Source organism: Petaurus breviceps, unplaced genomic scaffold (assembly GCF_028583685.1).
Source record: "Petaurus breviceps papuanus isolate PSGF00001 unplaced genomic scaffold, PetGlider_PUasm1.0 220, whole genome shotgun sequence".
In the NCBI taxonomy this organism is placed as follows: domain Eukaryota; kingdom Metazoa; phylum Chordata; class Mammalia; order Diprotodontia; family Petauridae; genus Petaurus; species Petaurus breviceps.
The window spans coordinates 13,948,930-13,961,677 of NW_027185876.1; the positions used below are offsets into that span (position 1 = coordinate 13,948,930).

Consider the following 12,748-nt stretch of genomic DNA (forward strand, 5'->3'; position numbering starts at 1 on the left):
GACAGACTTTAGGAGATAGTGCTGGGTAGAAGGGCTTGTGCTATAGTCCATGGGGCTACTCAAGGCACAACTGAGTGACTGAACAACAATAACAACCTTGTATATATTAGATATGTGACTTTTGTCATAAAAACTTGTTGCTAAAACTTTTTTTCTCAGTTAACTATTTACCTCCTAATTTTAATCACATTGGTTTTGTTTGTGCAAAACCTTTTAATTTCACATAACTGAAATCGTCCATGTTATATTTTGTGATTCTTTCTATCCCTTGTTTGATTGTGAAATATACATAGATCTGACAGGTAATTTCTCCCTTGCTCCTTTAATATATCATCATTAATGTCTGTAATGTATCCATTTGGGTTTTATTTTGGAATATAAGATGTTGGTCTATTCCTAATTTCTGCTAGCTGCTTTCCAGTTTTCCTAGCAGTTTTTGTCAAATAGTGAGTCCTTCCTTTCCCCCAGTAACTGTTATCCTTGAGTTCATCAATCCATGCCACTGGTGTTCTACTGTTTCTATGTGCTATATACACCTAATCTGTCCCACTAATCGACTTCTCTGTTTTTTAACCAGTACCAAAGAGTTCTAATGATTGTTGCTTTGTAGTACATTTTGAGAATTGGTACTGACAGACCCCTTTACTCCCCATTTCTTCTCATTATTACTCTTGAGATTTCTGATCTTTGGTTTCACCAGATGAATTTTATCGTTTCTTCTAGCTTTATGAAGTAATCCTTTGGTAATCTGGTATGGCCCTGAATAAATAAGCTAATTTACACGGTAGTGTCGTTTTTATTTTATTGGCTTGGCATTCCCATTAGAGCCTCACAAAAGGCATCAGGGTACAATGGAAAGGTCATTGGATTCAGAGTCAGAAGACCTTGTCTCCAGTCTCAAATATAGTTCCAATCCCAGGTCTGCCACTTGCTACCTGTGTGATATTGGACAAGTCACAACCTCTTGGGGCCTTTGTTCCCGTATGTGCAAAGTGAAAGGACTGGACTACATGACCATGAGGTAGGTGCTACAGTTATAGAAGACACGAGAGTTCAGAGATGTGGAATGCCTTGCCTGTGGTTACACAGCTAGTAAGACTTTCTTGACTCCAATTCCAGCCTATTCTCTACTATACCAGCTGCCTCTTTCATTTGACAGCACCTTGAGACAAAAGTAGTTCTTGACACATAGAATAAATGAATGAACAAAAAAGTATTAAGTGATCACTAAGTTCAAAGCAGGGCAGACAGGTAGGTGGAGAATTAGATAGAATGCCAGGAATCAGGAAGACTCATCTTCCTGAGTTCAAAACTGGCCTCAGACACTTCCTAGCTGTGTAGCCCTGGGGCAAAGTGACTACTTTGTCTTAGTTTCCTCACCTGTAAAAGAAGGAAATGGCAAACCACTCTAGTATCTTTGCCAAGAAAACCCCAGATGAGATCCCAAAGAGTTGCACATGACTGAAATGAATGAACAACAACAAAGTGTGAAGCATTGTACCAATCCCTGGGGATACAAATAGGAAAACAAGATAGTCCCGAATCTCAAGAAGCTCACATTCTAATTGCACGAGACAACACATATGAGAGGTTTCATCTGCAAATCAGATGGAAAGGTTTCATGATCCTTAATGTCAAAAGGCAAAGCAGGTGGTAAAAGTGTAAATAATTGGAGAAAAATTCATTGTTCATGGGTAGGTAAAGTCAATATAATAAAAAAAATGGCAATTTTATCTAACATCTATTTATTCAATGCCATCCCAATTAAATTACTAAAAATTATTTTACTGAGTTAGAAAAAATAATAATTATTTGGAAGAACAAAAGGTCAAGAATTTCAAAGAAACTAAAGGGAAAAAATGTAAAGGAAGGAGATTCGGCAGAACCAGAACTTAAACTATATTTAAGATGAGAGCATTGTTGAAGTGTAAAATGGGTAATTTAGACTATTTTAAATAAAAAATTTCTTGTATAAATAAAACCAATGTAGCCAAAATTAGAAGGAAAGCAGATCGAGGGAAAATTTTCATAGACAATTTCTCAGACAGCATATGATTATGATGGAATACTACTGTGATATAAGAAATGATGAATGGCTGATTTAGAAAAACATGGAAAGACTTGGACCTATGAAAGAAGATGCTATCCATCTTGAGAAAAAGAAGTGACAAATAAAAATATACATAGTATAGTCTTACATATATCTGTGTGTATATATGTGTATGTTTTTATATATGTATATATATTCATGTTTAATTGTAGGGGGGAAGGGAGAGAGAAAAATAAAATAAAAACTACACAACAGAAAACAAAAGAAAACCTAGAAGGAAGCGCAGAAAAGCAGGGAAGCTTTGAAAACAATATGTAAGATTTATTACATAGGTTTTCATGAAATGGAAATTTATTGTTTTATATTGAATCCTCTTGTTTTTTTCTTTTCATTTTGTATCTAAGTTTAAAATGAATAAAAAATAAAAATTACCAGCAAAAAAATGAACATTTATTGTTAAATTATTATATACAAAGCCCAGTACTCAGCTCCGAGGGGTGTTCAGATGTATTTCACTACCTTTTTGTATGTATAACTGGGAGGACAAGAACTTTTAAGTATTTCTAAAATTCCATATCAAATTGTTATCAGGCTCTAGAAGGATGATGACAGAGGGAGAAACATTTAAAAATAGGTGATTTCCAGAATTCAGTACAGGCTCTGATCACAGACGTTGCCTTCATAGGTTGTATTATGTAATTTGCTGTAATCACCTAGCCAAGTGGAGCTTAGGGGAATTCTGAAAACTGTGGACAACCCCAACCGCCCCCCCACCTCCCGGATTTCTACTTGGTCCTAGAGCCATTTGTGTTCTGCGCCTCCCTCTCATAACTTCCACTTACGGTAGCATTAGTTGAAAACCTTTAACGTTTCAAACTGAAGTTTTAAAAAGACCCGATCTCATTTCTTGAATCAGTTTTTTATTCAATTCGAGTGTTGTTTTATTTAGAGTTTGTTATTCGTGTAAATCCTTCTAAAACTCGTTCTTCTGGATCCTGGAAAGGAAACCAAGATTTGTTTAAGGGGAACTTTCGTAGATGATTGACTGATTGATTTGGAAGCATTCCGCACTTCATGTTTTAGGGGATTATTTTTAGGGGGTACAGCTTTGCTTTTAACGTTTTATTACCGGCTGCAAATATCGTTCCGAAAAGATGAGAGTGTCCAGTAAAGCGTCAGTGACAATACCTGAGGCTTTCTTCATACATTTTTAAGTGTGCGTGGGTGGATCGATCAGTCTTTCATCTGGCAGACGAGCATGCTCCCCTGAAATCAAATCCGTTCCTTGATCTGGGACGTCCAACCGAAGAAGTCCATTTATTTTTGGTGGGGGGTTCATTCACACAACGGGTGGCCCTTTTTTGAGCGCCTGTTGTCTGCCAAGCCCTGGGGAGCCCCGGGAAGTCAAAGGCCAGCCCTGGGCTCCAGCAGCTCGCGGTCGGATGGGGCAGGTGGCATGCAAACCAATCCGAGCAAAGACCCGTACCGGGAGTGGCCAGGCCGGACGAGGATCGCTTGGGCTTGGGCATTGCAAATGAAAGGTGAGCCAAGAAAGGGCAGGCAGGAAGCGCGCCGCGCAGCGTTCTGCCTCCAGGGGGCGCTGATGGAGGAGGAATCAGCCAGGGCTCTGCTCTTGGGCCCCGCCCCTTGACCCGCCCACCGCTCGGCCCCCTGGCCCCCAGCCAGAATTGCATTGCGTTGCGTAGCGTTCTCGGTCGGGCGACGAGGTAGTTTGTCCGCTTGCGGCCTCCGTCTCCGGCAGTGCTCAGTGTTTTGTCGGTACTTCGCCGTGTTCCGGACATTAGTCACAGAGTTTCTGGGGAAGGAGACGTGTAGCTAAGGAGGCGTTTGTTGGGGCGCCGCCTCGGCCGGGGGGCCATGGAGCCGCCGTTCAGCCCGAGCCGGCCAGTCTCTCAAAGCCTGGATGTAGACTGGGGTGAGTGGGGTTGGGCGCTCCTGGGGTTCGGACCCTGCGCCCACGCGCGGTGACAGGTGTCAGAGGAGGCCGCGGCCGGGCAGGGGGAGCAGGCCGGGCCGGGAGCCAGGCCTCCCCTCTCACCCCGGGGGGGCTTGCGTCTGCCCGGCCCCCTCGTGCGGGGCCCCCACGCGCGGTGCTCCTTCACGCGGAGGGGAGCTTGAGGGCGAAGGAGCCTAGGCAGGGCCGGGTGGGGGCAGCCCCGAAGCCCAGGAGGCTCCTGTCAGTGGGTGTGGGTGTGTAGGAGTGTGTGTCTGAGAGTGTATGTGTGTGTGTGTATGAATGTGAATGTGTGCCTATATACAAGTCTGAGTGTGCAACCGTGTGTGAGTGTATGTGGATATGTGAGAGCATACATATAGGTGTGACTGTGTCTGAGTGTGAGCGCATGTGTATACGATTGTGTGTGTGCCTGTGTATATATATATATACAAGTACCAGTGTGCCACCACGTGTGAGTGTGTGTGCGTCAGGGACTGTGTGTATCTGTGTGTGTGTGTATGGGTAACTGGTTATGTGAGTATGAGCATCTCATTATGTGTGAGTATTTATGGGTGCATGTGACAGCGTATGTATATACGAGACTATGTGTGTGTGTGTTTGAGTGTGCCTGAGTGAGTATATGTGTGATTTTGTGAGTATATGTGTGAGTGACCACGTGTGAGTATATGTGTGTATATGGGAATGTGTGTGAGTATGTATGTGCATATGAGTATGTGCGTGTGTGTCAGAGTGTGAGTACATAAGAGTGTATGTATATATGACTGTGTGTGTATGTGTGACTACATGAGTAATAAGAGTGTACGGCCATGTGTGAGTTTGTGTATGTTAGTGATATGTGTATTGTGACCGAGTGTGAGTATGCATGCATATATTAGTATGAATGAATGTGAGCATATACGTGTGTGAGTGTATGTATGTGTATATTGGGGACTGTGGATATATGAGTGTATGACTGGGTGTAAATGTATATGGGTGTATGTGACAGTGTATGTATATATGAATATGTGTATGTGTGAGTGTATATACACATGTGACTATGTGAGTATGTATAAGTATGTAAGGGTATCTATGTGAGTATGTATGTGCGAGTATCTATGTGTGTACATATGTGTGACCGTGAGTATATGTGTGTGACTATGTGTGAGTGTAGGTATGTGATGTGTGACTATATAAGTAAGTATGTTTGAGTGAGTGTATATGTGAGTTTGTCATTGTGAGTATGTTTACGTGACACTATGCATCAGTATGATGACCTTGAGTATGTGTGTGAGTGTGCATGTATGTGTGTATTGTGATTATATGTGTGAGAATTTGTGTGTGCATACACTCATCACACTCATTTCACCATGCCCATTTTGGCTGAGAAGCCTAACCCTGGCACCAGGAGAGTGTGAGCAAGAAACACAGACACCTGCTTATTTGAGCCTTTCTTCCTCCTGTCCAACTTGAAACTCAGCAGCAGCCCCTCTGGAAAGGCTTTAAGTGGTTATTGTTTTTCATTTTTCTTTTCATATTACTGCATGTAGGGATAGGGATTTTTGTCAATTAAAATTCTTTTAAAGCACTACTGTCAGTTAATGGTTGATGGGAGAAAAGTATTTGCTCTCTCCATGTATTGTCTAGGTCAGGGGTAGGGAACCTGCAACCTTGAGGCCACATGTAACCTTCTAAGTCCTTGAGTGCAGCTTTTTGACTGAGTCCAAGTTTTACAGAAAAAATCCTTTTATTAAGGGGATTTGTTCTGAGAAGTTTGGATTCATTCAAAGGGCCACATTTGAGGACCTAGAGGGCCACATATGATTCCCCACCCTTGGTCTAGGTTTAGGTAATCAACCCCAAGACTTCATTTGGGATATGTTGTGTTTGGCCCAGCCCCAGTGTGCAAGCCTTCACAACTTTGTTACAGATTTGTGTAAATACTCTGTAGTTACTGGAGAATCCCCTGAATTCTCTTTATTTTCCTGATCCAAAGTATTAACTAATAATTTTTCCTAGAACTTATTTGAGTATTTCTTAGGATTCTTTGTTTTCTCTTAATAGGGTGTATATTTCTTAAGCCTTCTTGCAGTTCCTCACACACATGGCATTTCATATATCCTTGTCTTTCCATAGGCTGCTCTCCCATGTCTAGGATGCACTCCTTCCTCACCTCTACCTCTTACAAGGTCTACTTCCAGGCTTCCAAATGGGACTTCCTGCATCAGAGACCTTTTTCCAATCCTTCCAGATTCTAGTGCCTCCCCCCTCCCCCCCCACCCCAATCACCCATTGCCTTGTATTTATTTTGTGTTTACATACATGTAATGTAAGCTCCTTTAGGGCAGGGACTTAAATTTTTGTGTTTGTGTCCCTAGCAGCTGGCACAGTGCCCAGATTGATAGTGAGTTTTTGAGTTCACTAAAACCCTTCCATTTTTTTAAACTGTTATCTAACCACACATCCTCAAGTCTTTTATTTGTGAAGATGATTTTTTTAAACCTAAGTCTTAAGACTTTACATTTTTGTCTATTAAACTTTATCTTATTCACTTTAGCCTAATATTCTAGCTTTTCACAATCTTTTAAAATGTTAACTCTGTCATTCACTGTGTTAACTGCCCTCTTAGCTTTTTGTCATCTGTGGATTTGCTAAGCATACATTTTTACCTTCATTTAAGTCATTGCCAAAAGTGTTAAACAGAATAGGGCCATATATTTCCACCTTATCAAGAAGAATTGAAGTACTTTGCTAAAATCTAGGTGAATTTTATCTATAGCATTCTTATGATCTACTACTTTAGAAACTTTGTCAAAAAATAAAATAAAATTAGTTTGCTATTTCCTATTCTTTATAAAGTCATGCTGGTTCTTTGTGATTTCTTTCCCCCCTAGATTTTTATCAATCGTCCTTTTACTAGTACATTTGAGAATTTTTCTAGGAATCAAAGTAAGAAAATGTTCTAGTGTAGTTTGTAGACTCCTCTTTTGTGAAAATTGGGATATTAGCTTTTTTTTATTGTTTTTTTTTTTGCTGTTTGTTTGTTTGTTTTTTTTGCTTTTTGGAGGGCAATTGGGATTAAGTAACTTGCCCAAGGTCACACAGCTAGTTTTTGTGTTAAGTGTCTGAGGCTGGATTTGAACTGAGGTCCTCCTGACTCCAGGGCTGGTGCTCTATTCACTGTGCCATCTAGCCGCCCTTTTTTATTGTTTTTTTTTTTAATTTTAGATTTATTTTTTCTTTTTAAAAATTTTTAAAATTTATTTTTAGTTTTCAACATTCATTGTCCAAAGCTTTTGAGTTACAGATTTTCTTCCCATCTCTCCCCTCCCCCCACCCCAAGAAGGCAAGCATACTGAATACCCTCTTCCCCCAATCTGCACTCTCTTATGTCTCCCCCTCCCTTACTTTCTGTTTGGGCAAGATGGATTTCTATACCCCATTGCCTGTATATTTTATTTCCCAGTTGCATGTAAAAAACAATTTTTTTTAACAATTGTTTTTAAAATTTTAAGTTCCAGATTCTCTCCCTCCTCTCCTTCTCACCCACCCCCACTGACAAGACAAGCAATCCAATATAGGTTGTACATGTGTGGTAATGCAGAACATTTCCATAGTAGTCAGATTGTGAAAGACTGACTATATTTCCCTCCATCCTATCCCGCTCCTCATTTCTTCTATTTTCTCCTTTGACCCTGTCCCTTTTCAAAAGTGTTAGCTTCTAACTACCCTCTTCCCCAATCTGCCTTCCCTTCTGTCATACCTCCTTATCCCCTTCCTCCCTACTTTCCTGTAGGGTAAGATACCCAACTGAATGTGTATGTTATTCCCTCCTTAAACCAAATCCATTGTAAGGTTGACTCTTTCCCTTTCACCTTCCTGCTCTTCCCCTCCATTGTAACAGCCTTCTTCTGCTTCCTTTGTTTGAGATAATCCCCCCCATTCTATCTCTCTCCCTCACCTTCCCCCAATATATTCCTGTCTCACCTCTTAATTTTATTTTTGGATATCATCCCTTCACATTCAACTCACCCTGTGCCCTCTATGTATACATGTACACATATATACATATACGCCCACCTTTACATACCTATATGTATGTATACATACACACACATATATTATACACACACATACATAGTCCCTTCAACTATCCTCATACTGAGAAGTCTCATGAGTTACAAGGGATATTAACTCTTTAAACAGTAATTTTAAATTGCTGGTTTTTTTTACTTCACCTATTTTCCGTCTTATCTTCTATTGTCTCTTCCCCTTCATCCATAATAAAAAAATTTTTAGAAAAGAAAAAGAGGAACAAGAAGAAAAAAAGACTTAGAACCTAATCAACATCTAATCAAATTTAATTAAAAATTACATGCAGTCTTCTCCCATCCTGTGGAATCTTATCTGTTCTCTGTGATATGATCTGTCAGAGATCATTGGCAGTGCCATAATAGTCATATGTCCTAGTTCTTTCAGTACCCAAGGATGTAATGGTTCAGCTGACTTGAATTCAATAATGAAAAACAGTGCTCTCATGGTATTCTCCCTTTACTTATTTTCAGGATTGATTCCCTGTTATTTGTTGTGTTTCTCCCAGTGCAAACTTCATTCTTTGAGAGGAGAGAACAGAAGTGTAGATAGAATTAAGTAGCTTCTCTTTTTTCCACCCTCATTTGTCCTTATCTTAAGCACTCTGGGCAGTGATCCTTTTTGTTCTTTGATCCTCCTTTTTTCCTTAATGTAGATACTTTTAAAAATGCTTAGATATTCTCTCAAACCTTCTTCATTGTGAGTTCCTGAAACTATTCTTTTGCCACACTTTTAAAATTTACTTTCTTTAATTTTTCTTTCCTTCTGTTTTTTTTTGTCCATGTCTTTAAAAAATCTGAGTTGTTTAGTGGGTTGTTTGTGAATCCACACCAGTTCTTTTAGTAACTCCCTCTTCTTCCTCATCACATTGGTTTCTTTTTGTCTTTTTAGAAGTGTCTTTGGAGTGCTGTCCATTTCTTCCAGGCCTGACTTCCCCTATAGAATTGTTATCTGTGGTATGCCACTTAATTTTCCTTTTAATTCTTTGAAAATGGCTCTCCTAAAATATATTGTAGTATAGCCAACTTTTCTCTCTTTTATCTATCACAAACTCTGAGGAGTTGTCCCTTCCCCTAGAGTCGTCATCTCTGCTTCACCCACCTTTTCCCTTGCAGTAGCACTGGTCAAGTATTGTCACCGTAAATGTAAACACTTAGTGTTTACCATTCTAGTTCAGACCCCTACCGCCTCTTACTTGAATTATTGAATAGCCTCTCTGTTGGATTCTCTGCCTCTTTTCTTTCTATCCTCACCTCCCCTAGCACAGAGAATCATTTTAAAGGATTGATCGGTCTGACCATGTCACCCTCTGGCTCAGGGAGGTCCTGTGGCTTCCTGTTGTCCCTCGGATCAAATATAATCTCTCCTGTTTGCTATTTAAAGCCCTTCACAATCTGGCTAAAGCAGAGGTTCTTAACCTGAAGACTTTGAAGTTGTTTTAAGAAAAATTTTGTTAGTGTATTTCAATATAATTGGTTTCTTTTGTAATCTTGTGTATTTTATTCTCATTTAAAAACATTTTTTCTGAGAAGGGGTCCATAGGCTTCACTAGATCGCCAAAGGAGTCCAAGGGGTCTTTGACATAAAAAAGATAAAGAACCCCTAAAGCCTGTCTTTGCAGGATTTTTGTATATTACTTTTCTTCATGCCCTCGAGGGTTCAGCCAGATTGGTGTGCTTGCTATTCCTTGTGCCTTACAGTTCCATCTCTCCTTTCACTGCTTTTACACTGAGTACCCTTGCCCTAGTGTCTGGAATTCATTTCTTCACCACCTCCACCTTTTAGACTATAGCTCCCTTCTAAGCGCAGCTTGTGTCACCACTTACAGGAGGCTTTTCCTGATGGAACCTTTGGACTTAAGTGTGTCCTTTTGACTGAATCCAAATTTTACGGAACAAATTTGCCACATGTGGCCTCAAGGCCACAGGTTCCCCACTCTGCCTAACTGCGTGTGCCCTCAAATTACTTTATAGTGCAACAACAACAACATGTTTTATATTCACTTTCTTGTACACAAATACCCCAAACATTATCCTTGAGAACAGGTGCCTGTACCTAGCGCCGGGCACACAATACCTGGTAGATGCTCATGCACATGGCAGTAGGTGCTTAATAAATGATTCTTGACTGACTGATTCCCTGCAAGGCTCCCATCATTTGCAGCCTGGCAGCTCCTCCCTTTTGGTGACAATCAGGTCCAGAAGACAGTTTCCTTTTGCTGGTCCTTTCACATTCTTAAGATCTTAATCCGGGCAATACCCCCTAATTGTGGGTGACCTTCCCTCCTGTGCTGCTCAGGCTCTGTCTTGAGTCCTCTTCTCTTCTTCCTCTGTTCTGTTTCACTTGATGATCTCATCTGTTCCCATGGATGAAATTATCTCTTTGCTGATGATTCTCAGATCTGCTTATCCAGCTCTAACTTCTCTTTTCCACTCTCACATATTGACCATCTCATATTCATTGGCTCATAGACATTTTAAACTCAACATTTCCAAAACTGCACTCACTTTCTTTTCCTCTTCCTTACTTTCCTATGTCCTCTGAGTGTACCATCATCTTCCCAGTCACCCAGGCTCCCGGCCTAGGTGTCATCCTTGACTCCTTACCCTCTCTAACCTTAAATATCCAATCTGTTACCAAGTCCTAATAGGACTCCATATGACCTTTTCTGTCCTTTGAAACTGCTACCGTCTTGGTCCATGCTTTTATCACTTCATGCCTGGGCTATTGCAATAGCCGCTTCCTTGTCTCCCTGCCTCAGCTTTCTGTGCTGTTGTCTATCTTCCACTCAGCTATCAAATTAATCTTCCTAAAACTCAGATCTGATCATGCTCTTCTCCCAGCCCTGCCTCCCAAATTGATCAACTCCCGTGGCTCCCTGTCACCTCCAGGTTCAAATATAAAATCCTGTATTTGGCATTCAAAGTTCTGTGTATCCTGTCCCTGTCCTGCCTTTCCAGTCTTCTTACACCTTACTCCCTTCCACATGCTCTATAATCCACTGACACTGGACTCCTTGTTATTCTTGCACAAGACCCTCCATCTGGACCCTGCGTGTTATCCCTGACTGTCCCTCTTGCCTGGATTCTTTCCCTCATTATCTCTGCCTCCTGACTTCCTGCTAGTCCCAGCTAAAATTCTAGGTTCTACGGGAATCTCTCCTGTTCCCTCTTAATGCCAGGCTTTCCCTCTGTTTGTTCTGCCCATTTTATCTTGCACTTCTCATGTTTGTACACATGTAGTTGTTTTTGCCTTGTCTTTTATTAGACTTTGAGCTCCTGGAGAACAGGACCTGGGCTGACTTTGCCTTTTTTTTATATCTCTGTATTTAGCACAGTGCCTGGTACATAGAATCCACTTAATTCATGCCTGTTCACTAGCTGAGCAAATTATTATTGGCAGGTCAGGGGATTATTAGCTGCCCAGCTCTTGGTAGAAAGAGGTTGCAAGTATGTGCCCAGATAACTGAAGTCCTCCATCACTGCTGTGTCACGTTTTTTTGGTGCTGTGCTTGGGACCTATCTCCTAGACTCTTTTTGTGCAGCTGCTCCGAGTGTGTTCCTGTGACAACATTGCTTTTCTGTCTTCATTACTGGTGAGCCAAATGTTGTCCACTGTGCTCTGCTTCCCTGGCTATGGATTTTCTCACATAAGAATCCGGATAGGGATAGGTGATGAACCTGTGCACTGGACTTAAAGCCAGGAAGACATGTGTTCTGACACATACAAAATTATAATAGCTAGCATTTATATGACACTTTAAGGTTTGTGAAGTGATTTACAAATATTATGTCATTTGATCCTCACAACAACCCTGGGAGGTAGGTGCTATTATCACCTCCATTTTACAAATGAGGAAACTGAGTTCATTGACTTGCCCAGGGTCACATACTATGTGTTTGAGGCTGCATTTGAATTCAGATCTTTGTGACTTTATGTTTTATCAACCATGCCCTGAGCAGTCTTTTATATATATATATAGTCAATATAGTAGAGTATTAGACATGTGCGAGCTGCGTGATCCTGGACTGTGTGATCTGGGATGAGTCACTTAGCTTTTCAGTGCTTGAGATCAGAGGTGTCAGACTCCTGGTCCAGGGATTAAGGAATGTTCAGTGAAATAAATGAAAATACAGTCCAGCCCAATTTTCATTTGTGATTCTCTAAATCAGTATGTAGCCCACAGGGATCAGTTTCTGTTTGAGTTTGGCATCCCTGCTTTAGGCAGCTCCTTAAGGCTTTAAGGTGCAGAGAAAGAGCTCTCCCCTGCAGTGATAGAATTAATCTCTCAGCCAGAGTTCCCACATGGGGATATAATGTTCATATACACCATAGCTAGCATCCTATTCCCCCAGCTACAGATATTCATAGGCTTTACCTGTCCTGTTTGTTTTATATAAGTTTTACTTTTCTAGTCAAATTCTAGTTCTGGGTTTTATCCCATCAATTCATGTCATGTTAGCCAATCTGATAGGTGTGATGAGGTGCCTCAGTATTGTTTTGATTTCCATTTCTCTAATCAGTGGTGATTTAGAGCATTTTTTCTTATGACTAAAGATAGCTTTAATTTCTTCATCTGAAAACTGCCTCTTCATATCCTTTGACCATATATCAATTGGGGAATGACTTGTATTCTGATAAATTTGACTCAG

General features: G+C 40.7%; 1 protein-coding gene across 2 annotated transcripts in view; it reads left to right on the forward strand.

The window, feature by feature from the left end:
* Nucleotides 1–3,737: 3,737 nt before the first annotated feature.
* ATF6 (activating transcription factor 6) overlaps nt 3,738–12,748 on the forward strand; it is a 209,592-nt gene continuing 200,581 nt past the window's right edge. The window contains exon 1 of one of the 2 annotated variants that reach the window (XM_069094642.1): nt 3,738–3,986. In XM_069094642.1, coding sequence (XP_068950743.1) covers nt 3,929–3,986 — 58 coding nt within the window. In that variant the 5' untranslated portion in view covers nt 3,738–3,928. The remainder of the gene's footprint in view (nt 3,987–12,748) is intronic. The other variant, XM_069094643.1, reaches the window with a different exon arrangement.